At 42.9% G+C, this 21,258-nt stretch overlaps 1 protein-coding gene across 5 annotated transcripts in view; it reads right to left on the bottom strand.

Annotated features, from left to right (window-relative positions):
• Positions 1-1,265: 1,265 nt before the first annotated feature.
• PELI1 (pellino E3 ubiquitin protein ligase 1) overlaps positions 1,266-21,258 on the bottom strand; it is a 72,734-nt gene continuing 52,741 nt past the window's right edge. For all 5 annotated transcript variants that reach the window (XM_083606623.1, XM_083606622.1, XM_083606621.1 and 2 more), the window contains 6 exons: positions 16,336-16,480; positions 14,379-14,508; positions 6,549-6,650; positions 3,594-3,791; positions 3,289-3,477; positions 1,266-2,763 (listed from right to left, as the gene is read on the bottom strand). In XM_083606623.1, coding sequence (XP_083462749.1) covers positions 2,197-2,763; positions 3,289-3,477; positions 3,594-3,791; positions 6,549-6,650; positions 14,379-14,508; positions 16,336-16,406 — 1,257 coding nt within the window. In that variant the 5' untranslated portion in view covers positions 16,407-16,480 and the 3' untranslated portion in view covers positions 1,266-2,196. The remainder of the gene's footprint in view (positions 2,764-3,288; positions 3,478-3,593; positions 3,792-6,548; positions 6,651-14,378; positions 14,509-16,335; positions 16,481-21,258) is intronic.

Here is a 21,258-nt window from a genome sequence, read left to right as displayed (position 1 = left end):
GAAGGTGCATTTGCTGCAGAGCCCTTAGGAGAAAACAACTGGGAAACTGCTTTTGCATTAGATTTATTAGACGATTTTGCAAGGCTGCTTATAGGTAGGATCTATGAAGGGGAGTCAAGGGTAAAAAGGATTCTATGCAACTGTAGCCATGATTTTTCTGTGTGTACCTTTGTGTTCCTTGAAAGTTAAACCATGGTGGGAAAATAAGTTCCCACATTTATTTATTTATTTATTTATTTATTTATTTATTGCTTTGGTTTGAATGTAATTCCAGTGCAGCTGTTTTTTACTCATTTTCTGAAGTCAGAGAAATGTTTGAAAAAAACAGAAGTGGGCTTTGACTTGTATTCACTGCAACTCTAAGTAAGTGCCCTGTTAGTGAAAGGGTTGACTCGGAAGGGAAGCTTGCTTGCTCCGGGCTGCATTGGATGCAAGTCTAAAAGCTTATGTAGGCCAGCTCCTATTTGTTTGTTTTTGGGAAGGCTGGGGGCTCTTGTGAACCTTCTGGCAAGGCTACTCACATGGTTTCTAGCCACATCTTAAATACTTTGAATGCAAATATATTGCAATGCAGAAATCTTATGTGTTATTCAGATAGGCCTTTGCTATTTGAATTCGTTTTACCAACCAGTACAGTGGTACTTCGGGTTAAGAACTTAATTCCTTCTGGAGGTCCATTCCTAAGCTGAAACTGTTCTTAACCTGAGGTACCACTTTATTTAATGGGGCCTCCCGCTGCCCCCGCACGATTTCTGCTCTCATCCTGAAGCAAAGTTCTTAACCCGAGGTACTACTTCTGGGTTAGCGGAGTCTGTAACAGGAAGCATCTGTAACCTGAAGCATCTGTAACCCGAGGTACCACTGTATTTATTGATACTGTAATTGTGTATGATGTATACTACCTTGCTATGTTTGTGAACGTATGTTTTATAAATATTTAAATACATGCATGCATACATACATACAAATGCACTGAGATGAATTTGTATTGCAACATGGGAATAATCATCCCGGGTTATATTTTTCTTCCCATAAAATGCTGTAATACAAACACCTCAAGTAATTTCCATTTTAGGGAGGGAAAATGAATTGACTATGGCCTTTTGCAATGGTACAGTATGTATGAACATGTACAAAAATACATCTCCATGGTATCCTAATGTGCTCCAGTATCAGTTCCTAATCTGATGTACAGAACCTGCCTAACTCACTTCCTGGCTCTCTTTTGTTTCTCCCAGTAGAGGAAGAAAACTAAACACCTTGTATACCTTGGTGTTTTCTTTTTTATTTAAATAAGCATAAACCCTTCAGTGCTGCAAATGCAAAAAACAAGGCAACAAAAAACAAACCAAATACATAATATATAACATGGAGGGAGAAAAGAACTTCATTGAGGGCAAATTGCATATTCCAAGTATCAGGTAAATGTTATGTGACCAGTTCATTTTGTTACAGTTCTACCAGACAGAGAAAGAGAAAGAAAAAACAAGGATTTTATCAAGTAATCCAACATGTAGTTAAGCACTTCAAAAAGCACATCAATTTAATTTGCTTTAGTTATGTTTTAAAACCTGCTGCTTTTCTACCAACTCAATATTGATTTAGTCTTTTACAAAATAAAGAAAGCTCATCTATCATATTCCCATCTCCTACCCTTTCCTGGTCCAGAACTAATCTACACATCCAGTCAATGGATGCAACACACAACTACCATGCTACTCTATCCAAGTCACCTAGGATAATTTTTCATAGCAAAGATAAATAGAAAAAGGAGTTACTATACATGTTGCTCTATCTTACATGTTTGTATCCAAGCTGTAAACTCATATCCTTTTGAACTGATCACTTTCACCCCTCAATTATATACTTTTTAAAAAGACAAATTTTAGATATTAAAGGCATGTTATTCAAATCATTTACTTTGAAGGCAAAGAATGTTATCTTTTCCATTTCAAAAATGATGGGCTAGGAACTACCTTCAGTCTGCTCCAGCTATCCACCACCAATCTTTCCTACATAACCAGCTTCATCCATTATCTACAGAGGAATTCACCACTTAAATAATAAGTATTCTTCATCTCAAAGTAAACTGTCAAAGCCCAGAGAATGAAATATAGTTGAATTTAAGACGGCAGTTCATTTGAAATTAGAATCTTTTAGCTTATGTATTTAAATGCAGTTCTCAGATAACACGAGTTAGTCAAGCGGTCCTTGGAAAATAAGTCTGATGTAGCCTTGTTCACCAGAAAGCTGATGTGCGCAGAACGGACAGGCTGCATGAAAAGTGTGGGTACCATGAGGAAGAGGTATTTGGGACCAATAGGCAGTTGTCTTTTCTGAGCACACATGTCCACATGGGCTGAACGCGTGAGTTGGAGGGCCAGCATCCACATAAAATCCAGCTTCACATCCAAGCCAGAGCGGCACATAAGGGCCAACAGATCGGCACATGGGGCATTCCCGGTCCTTCCCATCTCTCTCTTCTTTGTTCCCCCAGTTGTGGTAGCCATGGACGTGGCCACAGTTCAGGTAAACCCAGGGTTGCTTTTCATCTACAACGTCTTTCCTCTTCATACTAGGAAAGGCTAGTGTGTTAAAGCCCACAGGGCACTGAGGTCTAGCGGCATTTATTTCCTGTCTTAGAGCTTCCAAGTGCTTCACGGTGGGAGTGCGCGAAAGGCCTTCTGCAGTGCGCCACAGTAATGTTGCTCCACAGAGGTCAATCAACGAACCATCCTGAAGTTGGTTTGTTTCATTTTCAACCTGGAAGAGAACACAAATACAAATTTCACAAACAATGACTTAATACTTAATGATTTACTTAATATTTAAGGCTGAGGCATTTAATTTAAAACAGGCACAGCCAAACTCGGCCCTCCAGATGTTTTGGACTACCAGTGGTACCTCAGGTTACAGACGCTTCAGGTTACAGACACTTCAGGTTACAGACTCTGCTAACCCAGAAATAGTACCTCAGGTTAAGAACTTTAGGATGAGAACAGAAATCGCGCGGTGGTGGTGCAGAAGCAGCAGCAGAGGGAAGCCCCATTAGCTAAAGTGGTACCTCGGGTTAAGAACAGTTTCAGGTTAAGAACGGACCTCCAGAAGGAATTAAGTTCTTAACCCGAGGTACCAGGTGCTCATACTAACATAGATCCTCATCCTGCAAATATCTAGTAGCGGATTAGATGCTCGTGGAAATAGGGCAATGTACTCCAAATGTAGCATGACATCTTCACGGACGCTGTTTACAGCTGTCTGGCAAACTTGCTATTTTCTCAGACTTACCATTTTCCCCCTCTGCTGAGCAGATCTTGTTTCACGAAGACTGAACACATTCCCACATACAGATATCTCCCTCCATACTCCAGGCTTGGAGTCTTCAGTGAATCCATTGCGCGGATGCATAACAAGAACCCCATTTGTGGTTAACCCATCCATTTGCCCATCCAAAGTCTTCCACTTGGCAGCTTTCTCCTATGGGGAAGACACCAACAAGACAGCTTTCATTCATTGGTTCTTTGCAGATCAGTTGAAAAGCACGCTAATATGTTAAAACCTGCATTGAGAAGCAGAAGGAAGCGGCCCCTTACCCCTAGAAAGATGTTTTTGGAGGAGTCAAAGCCAGCGGCATATATTCTTGCTGTGAAAGGAGGATTTCGTTCACATATGATTCTGCAAGCAAACCTTGAGATAGTGCTCTGAACAGACTGAGTCTCTGAATTGCTCTGGCTTCCGGGAACAGTATCTGTCACTACAAAGTCTATAGGGCTCTCTGTTGATCGTCCAATCTGACAAAAACAAAATGGATAATAGATTTAGATACAAAGCACTCTAGTGAAAGTCAACAATTAATATTTCATCCCTGCCCTAACTAAGTCTCAAGCATGCTACCCTATCTCAATCATTTGACTTTTAGTGCTTTAGTACTGTAATGCAGACTCAAAGAACAGCCCCTTGGGATCTTTGGAGCAATGGGAAATAATACTATCCATCTATTCATTGAAGAAAGCATGCAGAAATTCCCAATGCAGGCATTCTAATATGGCTGAGAACTACTGCCAAAAACTGTAGGGGAGGGGAGGTGCCCCCTGAAAAGAGTTCCACTTCAGCAGAAGAACTGACCTAAGACTGATATCTTGCATCAAAGTTATAGAACAGTAGTATGTATTCTCAAGTTCAAGGTTTTCTTTTGTACTGGGTTGTGAATCCAAAGCTACATTCTAGCAGCAGTTCTTCAATTAACGCCCTTGCTGTGGTGAATCAGAGAGCACATGTATTGTTCAGTCTGAGACCCTGGACACATCCCCGCCACTTGGTTGGGGAAATGGTAGCCTGAAATTAGGAATGTTCTTTCCACATGCATATGGCCAGAACACAGATAAGCTACTCAGTTCAACATGAACACTGATAGCCTCGCACCTTTTTTAATGGCTGAAAACAATGGGTTGCCAGCTGCTCTTGGCTGCAATCCAAGAATCCCCTATTAGGTAAAGCAAGCAACACTTTTTAGGTTTTATCAAAAGCTTCTCCAAAACCAAAACATTAATGCCCCTTAATTGGGGGGGGGGTATTGCAAGGAAGTAGCACAGAAGATTCTCCCCCAGCATAGCTGTTGAGTAGTTACTGAAATGGGTCCAAATGGGTTTTAATGTATCTATGTGGGCTTTATTGTTTTGTTTGTTGGTTGGTTTGCTTGTTTGTAAGTCACTTTGGGTTGCCTTGGGCAATGAACAGGTTTAATAAATAAATAAAAATAAATTGTTTGAGCAGCTATTGGAACCAGCACATCTTAAATGTTGTGTTTTTTAACCACCCTTGGTCAAAGTGACAGCCTCATTTCTGTCAAACCCACCCCCATTTCGAAAGCACCAAAGATGGCACTTTTATTTGCCCTGTTTTGAAGTGATCAAGAGCCAACAGGTTCTGCATGTTGGTCCACATCCAAAGGATCACAGGCAAAGTGTTTTGACACCCTCAGCCCATCATGTCAAACAGCAACTGCAGACCTCTCCTGCTACTGTGATAACCTTTGGCCACTCACCTGGACTGTGTTCCTGGGCCAATTTATGCTATCAAAAGTATCAACATGGGGACAAAAGGAGCTCCTTTAGACTGAGTAAAAGCATTGGTCCACTTAGCTCAGTACTGTCTACACTGGGTGGCAGCGACTCTCCCGTTTCAGAGAAACTTGAGACCTTCTGCAAGCCACTGAGATGAAGCTCTTCAAGCAGCAATGCTTTTTACAAGGCTGCTGCTTTGTTTCAGGCTATGATATGTTGGAAGGCTTCCCAAAAGATTAAAGTTCCTACAGATAAAAATGGATTATGATGGGGTGAAGGCTGGACTAGAATTCCTTGGTGTGCTCATTTTCTATCTGATTTTCTTGTAGGGGGTCATTTGAGGCATGCAGCTGCCACTTGCAGGCTGAACTGGTAAATTTCAGAGGGAAAGCTTTACCACTTTGATTCTTCAGACTGTTTATAATGTGTTTCTTTTGTGTTCCCTGCTTGACAAAAAAAATTCTCACCAGGATCAGGTATGTGGCTTGCCAGTGTATTTCATGAGAATGCATTGACAGCAGCTACTTAATTTTGTGGTCCTGTGACAGGCCAGGGCCTTCTCCCGACACCTCACAGCTCAGCTTTCCTCAGCATGGTGTCTTTCAGATGTTTTGGACTACGGCTTCCATCTTCCCAGATTACTGGCTGCGGCCAGTGGGGCAACACAACATCTGGAGGGCACCAGCTTGGGGAAATCTGGCACATTGGATAGAGGCTGTTACCTATGAAGATTCATGCCACAATAGGACAGTTTGAACTGACACAGTACTTTTTGCCCTCTCATTGCCGCAGCTATTTTTCTTGGATCTGAATTTAAAAGTGCCCGTAATCCACATTATAACTTACAAAATCTGCAATGTAAAAGTCCTAGGAAGGTAAGACAGAATAATAGTATATTTTGGGTGTCATTATAGTAATAGAATATTAATAGAACTTTGAGCAAAAATCATTAAGTTTAATCCAGATCAAAAATCAGAACAAAACTCAAATCTGAAGAGCATTCTCTCTCTAGAAATAGTTCACTGTACCCAGCAAGACAGCTTTTCATTAACGTGTAGTGATTGTTTTCAGCTGAGACAAACTTCAAAATTTGCTTGTGAAGGAAGTTCCTTTATAGAAGGGGGGTGGAGGGTGATACACAAGAAAGGAAGAGAAAGATCAAATTACATGGCCCTAAAAAATGTTTACTCTGGCTGTCTGTGGACAAGAAGAGAACAAAGCCCTGATCCCCTGGCTCTTTACAGGGACTTCCTTCCCATCTCCATTAGCCAATAAACCCCCAAAGGTCTTTTCTAGTTTTACTTTTCTCAGGGTTGTTGAGTTGCTGATGTTATTAGTGTTAATGGCCTGGGCAAGCAAAATAAAAAACCTTATTTTTTCATGTTACTGCAACTGTAGTTGCTTCTTTCAACACAAGAACAAGTTCTGATGGCCCCAGCAGTCTTAATCCCGGGGTGATCTGTAAGTCAAGCATACTTTACATACCTGAAACATGTCTGTGTTGCTGTCATGTGTGTATTCAACCACCACTGTTTGAACTCGAGATAAGGTGTAGGATATACTATGCTGGTCCTTGTTGCTTATTGCCTGTGGAAAAGAAAAAGTGTATTTTTGATTATGATAAACCAGACAGATAAAATAGATTAGCAAGAGCAATTCTTCATCCTAACAAAGCACATTCCTGCTAGAATAAGGCTGGTTTTAAGGCAGAATTTTGAATGGTTAATAGTTAACATTTTAAATGTCTATTGTTTTAATACTGTGTGAACTACATAGAGGACTTTGTTGATAGGGCAATAAAAAAAGGTTCAAACACACACACAGTTATGATTTTCCAAGTCTCACTATTTCAGATAAGTGTTTTACAGGTCACGTAATGAAACTGCAGTAGTCCATCTCAACTTCCTAATGACCTAGGTTAGGAGAGAAATACTTCAGCATATGATTTCAGCCTAACGAATATGACCATTTAACTTCCACTATTACTGCTAAAAGGTACGTGGGTGGCGCTGTGGTCTAAACCACGGAGCCTCTTGGGCTTGCTGATCAGAAAGTCAGCGGTTCGAATCCCCGTGACGGGGTGAGCTCCCATTGCTTTGTTCCAGCTCCTGCCAACCTAGCAGTTCGAAAGCATGTCAAAATGCAAATAGATAATAGGTACCGCTCCGGTGGGAAGGTAAACGGCGTTTCCGTGCACTGCTCTGGCTCTCCAGAAGCGGCTTAGTCATGCTGGCCACATGACCCAGAAGCTGTCTGTGACAAATGCCGGCTCCCTCGGCCTACAGAGCGAGATGAGCACGCGACCCCAGAGTCGTCTGCGACTGGACCTAACGGTCAGCAGTACCTTTACCTTTTTATTACTGCTAAAACCTTCTGATATCTCAAGTTCTCAATATTTGGCCAAGAGCTCTGACATTAAATAATAAATAGTAATGTCACGACTTTCTTAATACATGCTAACTGCATACTTCTCTTTTAATTTTATGCTTATTACCAGCATTTTATCTCACTTACTCACACACACGCAGCCTGCCATGGCAGTGATTCTGCAATATCACCCGACCAATGATATGTCTCAGCATGACCATGACTCCTCTTCCTTTTGTCTGTAATGGAGGCAGCTGATATTTTGGAGCAACCATGGGAAGATGGCCCATACTGTATTCATTTGAACCAGGCTGGAGAAGCAGAGGCCCCACAGATGTTGTGGGATTCCAATTCCTATCAGGGACTACAGGAGTTGTAGTCCATCAAGAGCTGGAGCCAAAATTTCCCACCTCTAATGCAAGCCTTACTTTCATCGCTACCCAAACCTTTCGTCATTGCTGCTGCCATCCAGGAAGACCATGACACACCCCTCTCCTTACACTCTGTATCAGAGAAGAGGGCTGGGCTCATGCTGCATTAAATTGCTGTGCATGGCAGCATCCTGCTCCAGCACAGCCAAGCAAAACAAGCAGGAGGTTTGCTTTTACAGTATAAGGGGTGGAAGCACTCTGCTAACCTCAGAGAATTCATCTGCTTCAATGACAGTTAAATCATTATGTTACCGATTGCTGTTATACTGATCATTGTGGCAGCAGCCTTCAGTCTCCTGATTATTTTTTGGCACTGTATTTTTAAAAATACTTTGATGCAATTTACCTGTTAATATTATCACATGTGTTTTTGTGAGCTGCTTTGCATTTTCTCTTTTTAGTGAAAAAGCCAACATGTTAATAAATATTTTAAATAAATGAATGAAGGCAAGGGCTATTGGTGGAGAAAGTCCGCATGTACACTCCTCTGTACCATGCTTAACATTTACTTTGGTTTTCTTGTAATCTTTGAAAACCAACCGTTCAAAGAAAGGGTACAAATAGACAGTTTAAACAATGCAGTGCTTTAAAGTCCCCTTAGCTCCACCACTCTGAGTATGTTAAGCACATTTCTTGGTTACTTTCTTAAAACAGAAATGAGCACAACCCTAAGTTAACTGAAGATGACACACAGATGAGAGTTCAGACGCGCTCAACATCACATACTATACCTCAGCGCAGGCTTCAAGGAAGGAAACCAAGGTGCAAAATGAACACTTGAGCCCTTCAAGATCCCATTAAGCAGGACTGCTTCCCAACGATTCTTAAGGACCATCTGCTTTCAGAGTTCCCTATAACATCGAGGAACACTGGACCAAGCTAAAAACATCCTTTACTTCAGCCTGTGAACAAACCACTGGATACCAAACCAAGAAACCCCAGGACTGATTTGACGAGAAGGCCAGTGAGATTGAACACATTATTCACAAGAAAAGGAAGAGCTTTCAGATCTGGCAAAGAGATAGAAACTGCGCCACTAAGAAAAAAACCTACGCCAATGCTGAGGCTGAGGTTCAAAGAAGAACCAGGGAACTAAAGAACACCTGGTGAATAAAAAAAAGCTCAAGAGATCCAGCACTGAGCCGACATTCATGATGTACAGAGTTTCTTTAAAGCCACAAAGACCATCTATGGGCCAATAAATCATGGCACATGCCCCCTATGCTCAGCAGATGGTACCACACTTCTAAAAGATAAAAAAGCTATTGCACTGCTCTGGAAAGAACATTACCAGCATCTCCTTAACCGCATCTCCCCCGTAGCTGCTGAGGTCCTCCCAGAAATTCCGCAAAAACATATTAGAGATGAGCTTGCAATATCTCCAGATCTGGGAGAGTTGTGTACAGCTATTAAGCAAATGAGAAACAACAACGCCAGCGGACCTGATGGGATACCTGCCAAAGTCTTCAAATTTTACATATCATTTGGGAAGAAAGGCAAACTAATGCCAGTGTACTGCATTCCCTGTTTTAATGAGTGCTGGTGAAGTGCTGCAAGGTAAGTCCATTTTGAGCAACTATGGAATGAAATGCTGCTATCCTCCCTGCACAAAACCCACCCACCTCCCTTAGCACAGCTTTGGAACACAAAGAACAGAGAAAACAGATTCATAAGAGTGCTCTACACATATTGCTTTTATTTTATTGCTAGACGTTCCAGCTCTTTCTGGAGATGCTGTGGAGATACTTCCATCACTACCAGCACAGAGATATAAAGCATACATTCAGAAGCCAGCATTAGCAGCCTCCTGTTGAGTTCACTGAAAGCCTGAACTCAAGAGATGCTAATTAGGTGCAGGTGTGTCACTTCACAACTATGAATTACAAACCTTTTTTTTTAACTGCATGACTGATCTATCCAACAAAACAGACCCAACTGGTCCCACTTACTGCTTCACAACAGATCACATGTTGCTATGGAACAAGCATATTAGTCATGCCTACTGTTAGCCATATGCTGGCCTAAACACCCTGAGTGATTAAGATCCTAAGGATGATTAAGTGTCACAAAGGATGAGACACAAATGGTGATGGCTGACAGAGCTTCCTCCCCCATCCTTCCAGCTATTACCACTGGGGACATGGGGAAGAAAAGTGGGGTTTATCAAAACAGGCCTTTTTACTTAAATACCCTGTGGTGATTAGTAAGTCACTTGGACAAAATGGGAGCCGCTAGAAAACAAAAGGAAATAGAAATTTATTCAGTGCAGGTTGGAATAAATTAGCAAAGCACATTAAGCGTGCTATTTGACAGCCTGGAATTGGTGAATATGATGGTAACTTGTTTTGCAAGATAATGCCTGGTTGTCTATAACTGATCAGACACAGACCACTGTGAGAGCTTCAAACTAGGGAGCATGAAAGACCCTTCCTCCTTCAAGGACTGCGTGTACAAAGCAATTCTGACTCTTCCCAGTTCATCTTTCACTCTGTCTCAGTGAGTGCTTGGAAACGAACCTGCTCCTGCCATTTCAGCAGTCAGATCACAGTCAGCTGTCTAAGGAGAATACCAGCATTGTCTGCATCAGGGCTGGGTGGCCCTTTAGATATTGCAGAACTCTGACTTCCACCAGACTTAACCAAGATTGGGGAGGATGGGAGTGGGAAGTCCCCCAGTTTCCTCACTCCTGGTCTATATGCAAAGGAGCCACACTTGCTAAAAGGACCATCAAAGCTCCCTCACTCATGGAGGTTAGTAGGAGTGACTGAGCAGCAGGGCTGGGTGATATATCATCCCAAACCAGTTTGAAGTTCACATTGTGATAATTGTTTCATAATATTTGAGCTGGCAATATATCGTGAAAAACAATGTGTGTAAGGGCTAGGTGATATCTGGTTTTCAACATTGTGATAACTAACCAGCTAAACACCGCAACGTTATCAGCAGCTAAACCTCACAATATCACCTACTAAACATTGCAATCCAACACAATGTCTGAAATAAGGGTGGAACCATACAGGGGCGAATAGGACACTTAAGGGTCCAAAATGGATAAGCAACAAAATTATCAATCATCACTCAGTTTCATCAGCAGGCAAGCAAAAATGCATCCAATAGGACTTTGGGTTTTGGGCTTGGCTACCAAATGGTGGTATTCAGGATAATCCAAAGTACGGCAATGAATCATAGTTAATATAAATAATCTGGGACTGCCAGCAGGCCTGCTAGGAGGCAGAAGCAGCAGTGGCAGAAACAGTCTGCCATGACCGCGGTACTCGTCAGCCGTAGCAGCGACAACCTGCAAGGCCTCGCGGTGGTGGCACAATCAGTGGTGGCCCGTGAGTCCTCGTGGAGGCGACGGGAGGGGGCAGCAGTAGCAGTGGCATCCTGGAAGGCCTCGCAGCGGAGGAACAAGCAGTGGAGACTTGTGAGGCCTCACAGCGGCGCCGGGAGCTGGCAGCAATAGCGGTGGCAGCCTGCTAGGCCTCGCGGCGGTGATAGAGACAGCAATGGTAATGGCAGCCTGCGAGGCCTCATGCAACACAAGCAGTGGGCTTGCAAGGCCTCACCATGATGGCAGGAAGTGGCGGCGGTCCACAAGTCCTGCTGGGGCAGTGGGAGGCGGTGGCAGAAGCTGTGGCAGCCTCCCTTAGCAAGGCCTTGCAGGCCACCCCTGCTTCTGCTACTGTCTCCTGCCGCCTTTGGAGGCCTTGCAGGCCACCACTACTGCCGACACCACGACGAGGCCTCCCAGGCCGCAGCTTCTGCTGCCGACACCCACTGCCACAGCAAAGCTTCGCAGGCTGCTGATTATTGTACCACTGCTGCCAGGCTGCCACTGCTTCTCCCCCTCCCCTGTCATGGTTGATTCTGCCACCACCAGGCTGCTGCCGCAAAGCAGACCTGCTGGCAGTCCGACAGGCGCAGATGATTTGTATTCACTATGAGCACCTTACTTTGGATTGTCCTGAATGCCCCATTTGGTAGCCAAGCCCCAAACCAAAAGTCTCATTTAGATTCGTTTGTTGGCTTGCCCGCTGATGAAAGTGACTATGAGGTGATTGATAATATCATCATTTATCAATTTTAGACTCTTTAGTAGCAGCAGTTGCCAGGACATTTGTCCTGTTTGCCTCTGCGTAGTTCCTTCTTATTTCAGATATTGTGATATATCGATATATTTCTATGTTTAGCTAGTGATATATTGCAATATTGAAAACCAGTTAATGTCCAGCCCTACTGAGAAGTGCATTTTCTTTAGTGGTCCTCCTCTGGGTGCTCCCCTCCATTTAACTGTACCGCTTGTTTCAGCACCCCATTTCTGGAATGCTCTCCTGGCACCATTACAGTGGTAGTCTGCTAGACAAAGATGACAGTGACAACAACTACTACTGCTTTATTATTAGTACCCCTCCTATCTGACTGGGTTGCCCCAGCCACTCTGGGCGGCTTCCAGCATACTGTATATTAAAACATAGTAAAACTTTAAACCTAAAAAGCTTCCCTATACAGGGCTGCCTTCAGATGTCTCCTAAAAGATATATAATTACTCATCTCCTTGACATCTAATGGGAGGGCATTCCACAGGGAGGGCACCACTACCAAGAAGGTCCTCCATCTCGTTCCCTGTATGTAGCTTTACTTCTCGCAGTGTGGGAACCGCCAGAAGGCCCTCGGTGCTGGACCTCAGTGTCCAGGCTGAACGATGGGGGTGGAGATGCTCCTTCAGGTATACTGGGCCGAGGCCATTTAGGGCTTTAAATGTCAGCACCAACAATCTGAATTGTGCTCGGAAACGTACTGGGAGCCAGTGAAGATCCTTTAGGGCTGCTCCCAGTCACCAGTCTAGCTGTTGCATTCTGGATTAGTTTAAGTTTCCAAGTCACCTTCAAAGCCCCACATAGAGTGCATTGTCACTCTGGTGAGGCAGTGCACAGGCAGGTAGGGTCTCAGCCTGTGTACCAGATGGAGCTGGTAAACAGCTGCCCTGGATACAGAATTAACCTGTGACTCCATGGACAGCTATGAGTCCAAAATGACTCCCAGAAACAATATTTCTGTCTTGTCGGTATTCAACCTCAATCTGTTGGTGGCCATCACTACCCTTTGTGGAAGTGAATTCCAGAGGTTAATTAATGGGCTGTGTGAAGGACATTCCTTTCTCTGACTCTTCCAGCTTCACTGGATGGCCCCAAGTTGCAGCATCTAAAGAGGGAAAGATTCTCCCTATCCATTCTCTCCAAACCATGCATAATTTTATACACTTCTATCATATTTTCCCATCTTATTCACCTTTTTTTCTAAACTAAAAAGCTTTCTTCACATGCTAATTGCTCCAATCTCTTGATCATTTTGGTTGTCCTTTTCTGCACTTGTGAGATCTTTTTTCAGGCTTGCTGACCAGAAATGAACACAGCAGTCCGAGTGCAGTCGCAGCAAATATTGATATAATGACATTTTGGTACTGGTATTTTTATTTCCTAGCCCTTTTCTTATTATCCCTAACACAGAATTTGCTTTTTCCACAGGTGCTGCTGTATAAGCTATAGTCTGATTAAATAAATAAATCATATTTCCCACTGGCTGATTATAAAAAGTCATACGCATTACAACATTTATTTTGTGGTGGTGAGCTGAGCTGCTTTCGCACCACAGACCAACGGGGGGTGGGGGGTGGGGGGCTGCCCAGATAGGAGGACCTAGGAAAACATGAGCAGCCAGGGAAGGGGAACTACAAGTGGCCCAGAAGAGGGAGGGGAAGTGTTCCAGGGGTGGTTACAAGAATTCAAAATTCAGAAATTAAAAACGGTTAAAACAAACTACAGGCACAGAAACAGGGTGGGTCCTGAAAAAAAACACATCTCAAGTGCCAAAGGCCAGAGACTGGCCAAGCAAATAAACTACCTGCTAATATTGCCTTATCCTAACCTCAGTACCAGTTTAAACACTGACAGAACCCCTTCAAAATAGGAGGTGCATGGTTGCATTTCCCATGCAGCACCCACCACAAGTGTTACATGAATGTGTTTGCTCTTACGAGTGAACGTTTTCAAGAGGCAGAGGTTAAAGCTTTGGATTTTGGCCAGCTTCAGATTCAAATCTCTCCAGGAGTTTCAGACAGGAGCGTTTTCCCAGCACTGCCTGGAGATGCCAAGCATTGAACCCGGGACCTCTACATGCAAAGCAGATGCTCTACCTCTGAAGCTCACGAGGTGGATCTTAGGACACTCCTGCTCTCAGCCCAACCAACTTTGGCAGGGTGGCTGCAAGGACCAAGTCCAGGATTCACATGCATGGACACTTCCATGACTTCAGTGGAGAAGGGCAGGATGCAAGTGTAAATAATATTATTGAAAATGTCTTCATTTCCATGAGCAAGATTAGCTTTTTCAGAAGAACTGGCTTTGCATTGGAATACTTCAGTGAACTTCATTACCAGAATTTGCTGCAAGTGCCGCTGCCACATAACGAAACAAATGCTGGCCTTTGGAGACGAAAGCTCATTAGTCAAGCTTACCTTTGCTGCCTGAGGCGTACAGGCAATGTGCACAGTGCTAGGTTTCACCCCATTTGCTTTGGCTCTTTTAAATAAAGCAAATCTGCTTTTTCTTCTTCCTCGATCTCCATTTGGCAGAGAGCCGTTGTACCTGTGGAAAAAGGGTGAATGAAGACATTACAGAGGGTATTTGTGGATGGGTTGCCTCTGAATTAATTTGGACACATTACCACAAACCTGTGGAATTAAATATCTTTTTTTTTAAAAGTGTAGTTTTTTATTATAAAAAAGTTGTGCATCACTCAAGTAGATACACTGAGTGTGGTGGTGATCTATGTCTTTATGGCTGAAATGAACTGATGTGGGCTAACAAACTGAAGCTTAATCCTGATACAGTGGTCACAGTCAGTAGAACTGACTCAGTTCTTGGGGTTTAACCTGTGATGCATGTGACTACACTTCCCTTGAAAATGCAGGTGTGCAGTGTGGGGATTTTTCTGTATGTGGCCTTGACCCTGGTTGCCCAGGTGTCTGCCGAGGCCAGAAGTGCCTTTGCCCAGCTGAGACTTGGGCACCAACCGTGCGCATTCCTGGAGACGCACAGCTGGCCATGGCACTAGCTGCATTACATCTGGATTACTGCAATGTTCTATACATGGAGCTGCCTTTGAAGAGTCCATGGCCAAGTTGTTAAAACTGAGCATGTGCTTTTCAAACCTAAACAGCTGCAGTAGCTTCCAATTTGTTTCCAGGAACAATTCAAAGTGCCGGTGATTCTCTTTAAAATCCTTAATGGTTTAAGACTGGGATATCTGAAGGACCTCCTTCTCTCCTGTATAACATGATTACCATCAAAGGCCCTTCTGTGCGACCCAGAATCCCTTGCAGTATACTTGGTTAGGACTAAAAAGAGAGGTTCCCCCCTCCCTGTGGCTGAAATTCCCTCCCAAGAAAGGAACACCTTATCGTCTCTTTAATGGCATTCTGAAAGCTAGTAAAAACCTTCCTTTTTAAGAAGGCATTCGGTTTGTAACTGATTGTTTGCCAAATGAATGGCCAGTGGAAGCAGGGCAGGTGGAGATATCCTGGCTACTTAGAATCACAGAACTGTAGAATTGGAAGGAACCACAAGGGTCATCTAGTCCAACCCCCTGCAATGCAGGAATCCTTTGCCCAACGTGGGGCTCAAACCCACGACCCGGAGATTAAGAGTCTCATGCTCAACCCAAAATAAAAGTCTTTGTATATTTGGAATAATTTTTACTGCTGCTGTATTACTGATATTTGGCTGTTTAGTGCTATTTACCTACTGTTGCTTTAGTGTTTTAACTATTTTGTAACTGATTTTTAAATTGTTAATTTATAGTATGATTTTTTTTTGTTACGTCTACTTGTGCATTTGAATGATAAGGGGTGCAAATGATTTAAATATATACATATAAAACACCCCTAGAGATAGTATTACAAGTTCACTGAGGTCCTTCTAAAAATCATTGCAGAAATGTAAAATTATGTGAAACTGTCAACTCAGATACACTGAAGGGTAGCCTATAAGAACAGATGCTCTCTCTTGCTAACAGGTCTGTTACTTATAGCCTAATGTACCATAAACCAAATACCTTCAAAATAAATGACACAATAGAGCCAACATTAAGCCCTATTGATTTCAGTGAGAAGCTTACATATATATTAAATCTCTCCTGCTGGAACTGATGGAGCTTAGAAATGTTTAGTGGTGGCTGGATCATGTCCAAAGTCATGAACAACAGTAAGATCACGAGGGCATATCCTAACTAACCATGTCGTCCAACATTAGTATGATGGCTTTAGCTTGAAGTCAGGGTACAAGAAGAAAATGGCAGTGTAAATAATTCTTCACAGGTCCAGATTGCATTGCATATAGTGACAAGCAAAACTGCTTTACTTCACATAGTTAAATGCTTTTTCACTGGGTCGCATTTTAATAAGAAATACTTACCCCAACACAATCAGTTCACCATATTTCACTGGTGCTTTTGACGGATGGTTTTCTTGATCAGGCGAAAACATGAGCCTAGTTAGTTCCTTTATCTCAAAGTCCACTTCTCTGATCAAGAACCTTGGCAAACTTTTTTCATTATTTCCTGAGGAGAGTGGAGAAGTTAAGACATAAATTGGAGTGGCTTAGGAGAAATTAGTTTCACCTATCAGTTTTGCCAAGCACTGCAGACTGACCAACAGTATATTGTTCACCTTCCAGGCCTACTTCATTCATTACAGGAGCTATAGGGTGCCCTTTTTTCTTTGCTCAGCTTTTCTCTGGGGGTTGAAAACTAACTAGAGTCATGTACAGTGGTACCTCTGGTTGCGAACAGGATCCGTTCCCAAGGCCCGTTTGCAATGTGAAAAGCCCGCAACCTGAAGCACTGTATCTGCGCAGGTATGCGGCGCAATTTGGTGCTTGTGCACATGTGCGAAGCGCGATTTAGCACTACTGCGCATGCGCGAGCGTCAAAACCCGGAAGTAACTTTCCGGTACTTCTGGGTCGCTGCGGGACGCAACCTGAAGAAACGTAACATGAAGCAAATGTAACATGAGGTACGACTGTATTACAAAAAGAAATGACAACAACTAGCTTTCTTTCATCTGCTGTTGAGCCCATTTGTGCAAAAAGGATCCTGTATATTGCCCAAGTCTCCCATTTCACAGGTTGCCTTGGATATCATTAATAATGATGACATTTGCCACACTTACAGAGAGACAGTGTGCTGTAGTGGTTACTGTGCTTTGCTAAGAATTGAGAGACTGGGGTTCAAATTCTGATTCAGATATTAAACTTATTGGGTGACCTTAGTCCTGCCACCATCTCTTAGCCTATCATACCCTAACCACATGGGGTTATTGTGAGGATCAAATGGGGAGGTGGAAAACCATGAATGCCACTTTGAGCTCACTGCAGGAAAAGTGGGACAGAAATGTAATTATAAATAAATGCTGTTAAGGTACACGCTGGAGTAATCTTAACAACAGTGTCAGTAACATGATAGGTAGGTGGATAGGTAGGTAGATAGATGGATAAAGGGGCATCCCCCCTCAGTCTTTTACGGCTACAGATCTCATCAGCCCCAGCCAGTATGGCTAGGGAGTCCACAAAGTAAAACCTACACCTACACCCACACCCACAATGTTTTAATCATAAGCGTATTTATTCAGAAGTAGGTAACAGATTTATTACCAAATATGGATATTGTATACACAATCACACTCTGCTATTCTATATTTAGCCTGGAATAATGGGCCTATGAGCCACATTACTCTTTCAGTTCCTCCCTATTCAAACCTGGGTGGAATCTGAATTGCCTTGGAGAGTTGGGGGCTCTAGAACTTTCCAGTCCAAAAGGCAGAAATGCCAAAAGACAGAAAAGACAGTGTGCCAAAATGAGAGAATGGATCTTGAAACAGCAGCTGCAGTCAGAGGAAGGGGAGTGGAGAGTTCCTTGAGACTCATTTTAGGCCTATTGTACTGGCAGCTGCTGAGGCTTTCCCCTCCCTGTGACCATTGATTCGTGCTTCTTTTTCTTCACCCCATCCTAAGTCAGGACAAGCAGCAATGGCCGAGAATACACTTGCCAAAACACTCTGGCAGCTTTGGTGAATGGGTGTGTGGAATGTGGGCAAGGCAGTATGTGGACGTCTGCGCCCCCTTAGCCCCTTGTGGAAATGCCTACAGACTGCAAATATCAGGGTGAAAACAAGTTTTAAGTGGAAACCACAATATTCTGCTGTCTTCTATAGGCAGCCACATCTGAAACGCAAGTTGGGTATGATAAAGGAAACTAGCTTGGAAGATGAAATAACTTAAAGAAAATAACTACTTGAGGACCACTTTCACAATCAATGTTTAGAGATGCATTTTTAGCTATAGTATCCTGCTTCTGTGGTGCTGGAGGAGACTCTTAAGAGTCCCATGGACTGCAAGAAGATCAAACCTATCCATTCTTAAGGAAATCAGCCCTGAGTGCTCACTGGAAGGACAGATCGTGAAGCTGAGGCTCCAAGACTTTGGCCACCTCATGAGAAGAGAAGACTCCCTGGAAAAGACCCTGATGTTGGGAAAGATGGAGGGCACAAGGAGAAGGGGACGGCAGAGGACGAGATGGTTGGATAGTGTCTTCGAAGCTACAAACATGAGTCTGACTAAACTGCGGGAGGCAGTGGAAGACAGAAGTGCCTGGCGTGCTCTGGTCCATGGGGTCACGAAGAGTCGGACACGACTAAACGACTAAACAACAACAACAAAAATCCTGCTTCTGAATGGTGCTAAAGGAATAGAAAGTAGAAGATTCAGTTTTGAATTGAGTGTACATGTTACATTTGAAGTACAGAGGTGGAAAATACAGAAACCTATTTAAGAGCCACTTGTCAGAATAATCTCCATCTTACATAAAGTGATACAGGAACTGCACTTAACATATAGAATGCTCCCTGATCACTAATAATCAATCAGTAAATGGGAACAAGGCGTTGCATTCTTCCTCTTAACCATGCTTTTTTATAGTGGGGTGGGAACGAACAAATTATTTTACAGACAGGATTTAGGAGTATCTTTATCATAGTTAGCACAGGTCGTGTGAGGAAGAGGGAAGGCACAAGAAAAATAAGATCACCCAGCCACTCCTGTGGCATGGTAATTTTGAGTTTTATGTCTGCACTGCATAATACTTGGGGAGTGTTATTTCTGCGCTGGAGAGAGAACAAGGCTTCTTTCAAAGGCTGCATTCAGATGTGGGATTTATTGCATTAGTATTACTGGATCTAATGCTAGTGCTTCTGTTCTGATTTCTAATGCTCCTTTTACACTGTGGTGCATGTTGTGTTATGGGATGGTGGCTTTTTGGTCCATATACCACCATCTCACACTAAATTTTGAACAGAAGGAAAGAACTGCATGCTGGGATACTACCCCAAACTTTATCATGTGAAATTACAATGATGTGAAATCCAGTGATTTGACAGGGTTGAACTGGATTTTTTTCTGGAAGCAATTGACACAGAAATAAGTGCTAAACTTCTGCTAGATTCTACAAGTGGCTTGTAGGCTATTTGATAGGTCACATAAAGCATGAAAAATAACAAGTATTAATCAATCAATCTCCTTTACTGGCATAGAAAGAGTGTGCCGTATATATGGATCAGAACACAACATGGGTAATAAAACATAGTAAGAGGTACGTTAGGATAAAACGTCGTGAGATACAAAAAGTGGCTCTTAGGACGTAATTTCATGGCATCACTCAAAAATCTTGCCACATTCCCCCCAGCATCAATCCTACAATTATTCAGCAGATAGGACACCCTGGAAGAGTCCGTGTGATAGATCCCCTCCTTCAATAAGGGGACCAAATATTTATTTATTTATTTATTTGCATAAAATGGGCAATGAAATAAAACATGTATGATGGATTCAACCTGTTTTCTGCCACAAGGGGAGTGCTTTTCAGGATATGGGATTTTAGAGAATCTAGCTTGCAAAACTGTAGATGGCAGAACATTAAATCTTGCAAGGAAAAGAGCTCTGTGTAGTGGGGATTGTAAAGATGATGTAAATATGGAGTGCCCTGACCATACGAGGATGGAATTCCTAACCCCAATGGAGAACAGGTTTTATTGGCAGTGCGGCTAAGAGTTTGGAATTCAATCTCTAGAATTCTACGCCTGATTGTCTAGAAGGCTTCCAATTGTGGGAGCATAAGCAGCGACTCAAGTGACAGGCTACAGGTTTTGATTTTGTTCTCAATGCAAGCTAACCATTGAGTGGCGGAATTCTGCTAGCATATGGAAAATTAAAGAAAAGTCAGACTTGAAATGTAGGCAGGGCCAGAATTTTATAGTGGTGAGCCACGCTTTGGTTTCCAGAAGCCCGTTTCCATACAGCACACTTTGGCAGCCCCAGGATTTTGCACAGAAATTTTGATTGGATGTGTTTCAACAACTGGTTAACTGCACCAATCCATAATGGGATGCCATGCATAAGTTTTGGGCCTACTTTTGCATTAAAGAACTTTAGTGCAGCTGGGATGTATTGATTCCCTCTGTTGAAGAAGAAACGGGTAATAGCCAGAGCAAAAGTATCCACCCCGTTCAGTGCGAGCTTACAATGGTATTTTCAGGAAGCGGGGTGCCTAGGTATTTCAAATTTTTAACCTGTTCCAACAGATTACCACTGATCTCCCACCTGTGAGGCTTCCAGATTTTGAAAAAACAAGCACTTTAGATTTTGTGAAGTTCAGTTCCAGGCTGTTAGCTATACATTATTCCTGGCAGCAGCACAGAAGCTGCTTCAAGTCAACCCTTGTGCAAGACAGAATGACTGCATTGTTGACATATAGTAAGATGGGAACGTGGATGGAGCTGAGCTTCGGGCAGTGGCCACCCACCCCGCGTAAATAGGTCTTTTAGGAAAAGAATGAATTAATATGGGGCTAAGATGCAACCCTGTTTTATCCCTTTGTAGACGATGATTTTTGGGATTAGCCTGCCTAATTGAGAGCATTTCACCTGGCACCTCATGGAAGTGTTTAGTTTTCTAATGAGAAAAAGTAACCTTTAAGTGGATGTTCATTTTGGACGGTTTCTTCCAGAGCAACTCCCTCGGGATTGAGTCAAAGGCTTCTTTTAGATTCAAAAAGACGGTATAAAGTTTTTGATTAGGAACCCTAGAGTATTTGTCCACTAGGTGAGAAAGTATGACACAATGATCCAAGGTAGTTTTTCCTTGACGTAAACCCAACTGGCTCAGAGCCTGGTAAGGCAAATTGGGACATCCACTGGGTAAGCTTTCCCAAGAGATGTTTAGCATATAGCTTCCCCACTATAGAGAGGAGGCTTAATGGTCTATAGTTAGATGGTAATGTGCACTCT

This window comes from Podarcis filfolensis, assembly GCF_964270895.1.
Source record: "Podarcis filfolensis genome assembly, chromosome: 3".
Classification (NCBI taxonomy): domain Eukaryota; kingdom Metazoa; phylum Chordata; class Lepidosauria; order Squamata; family Lacertidae; genus Podarcis; species Podarcis filfolensis.
Note: the sequence above shows the minus strand (reverse complement) of the source record. Positions and strands in the feature narration are given on the sequence as shown.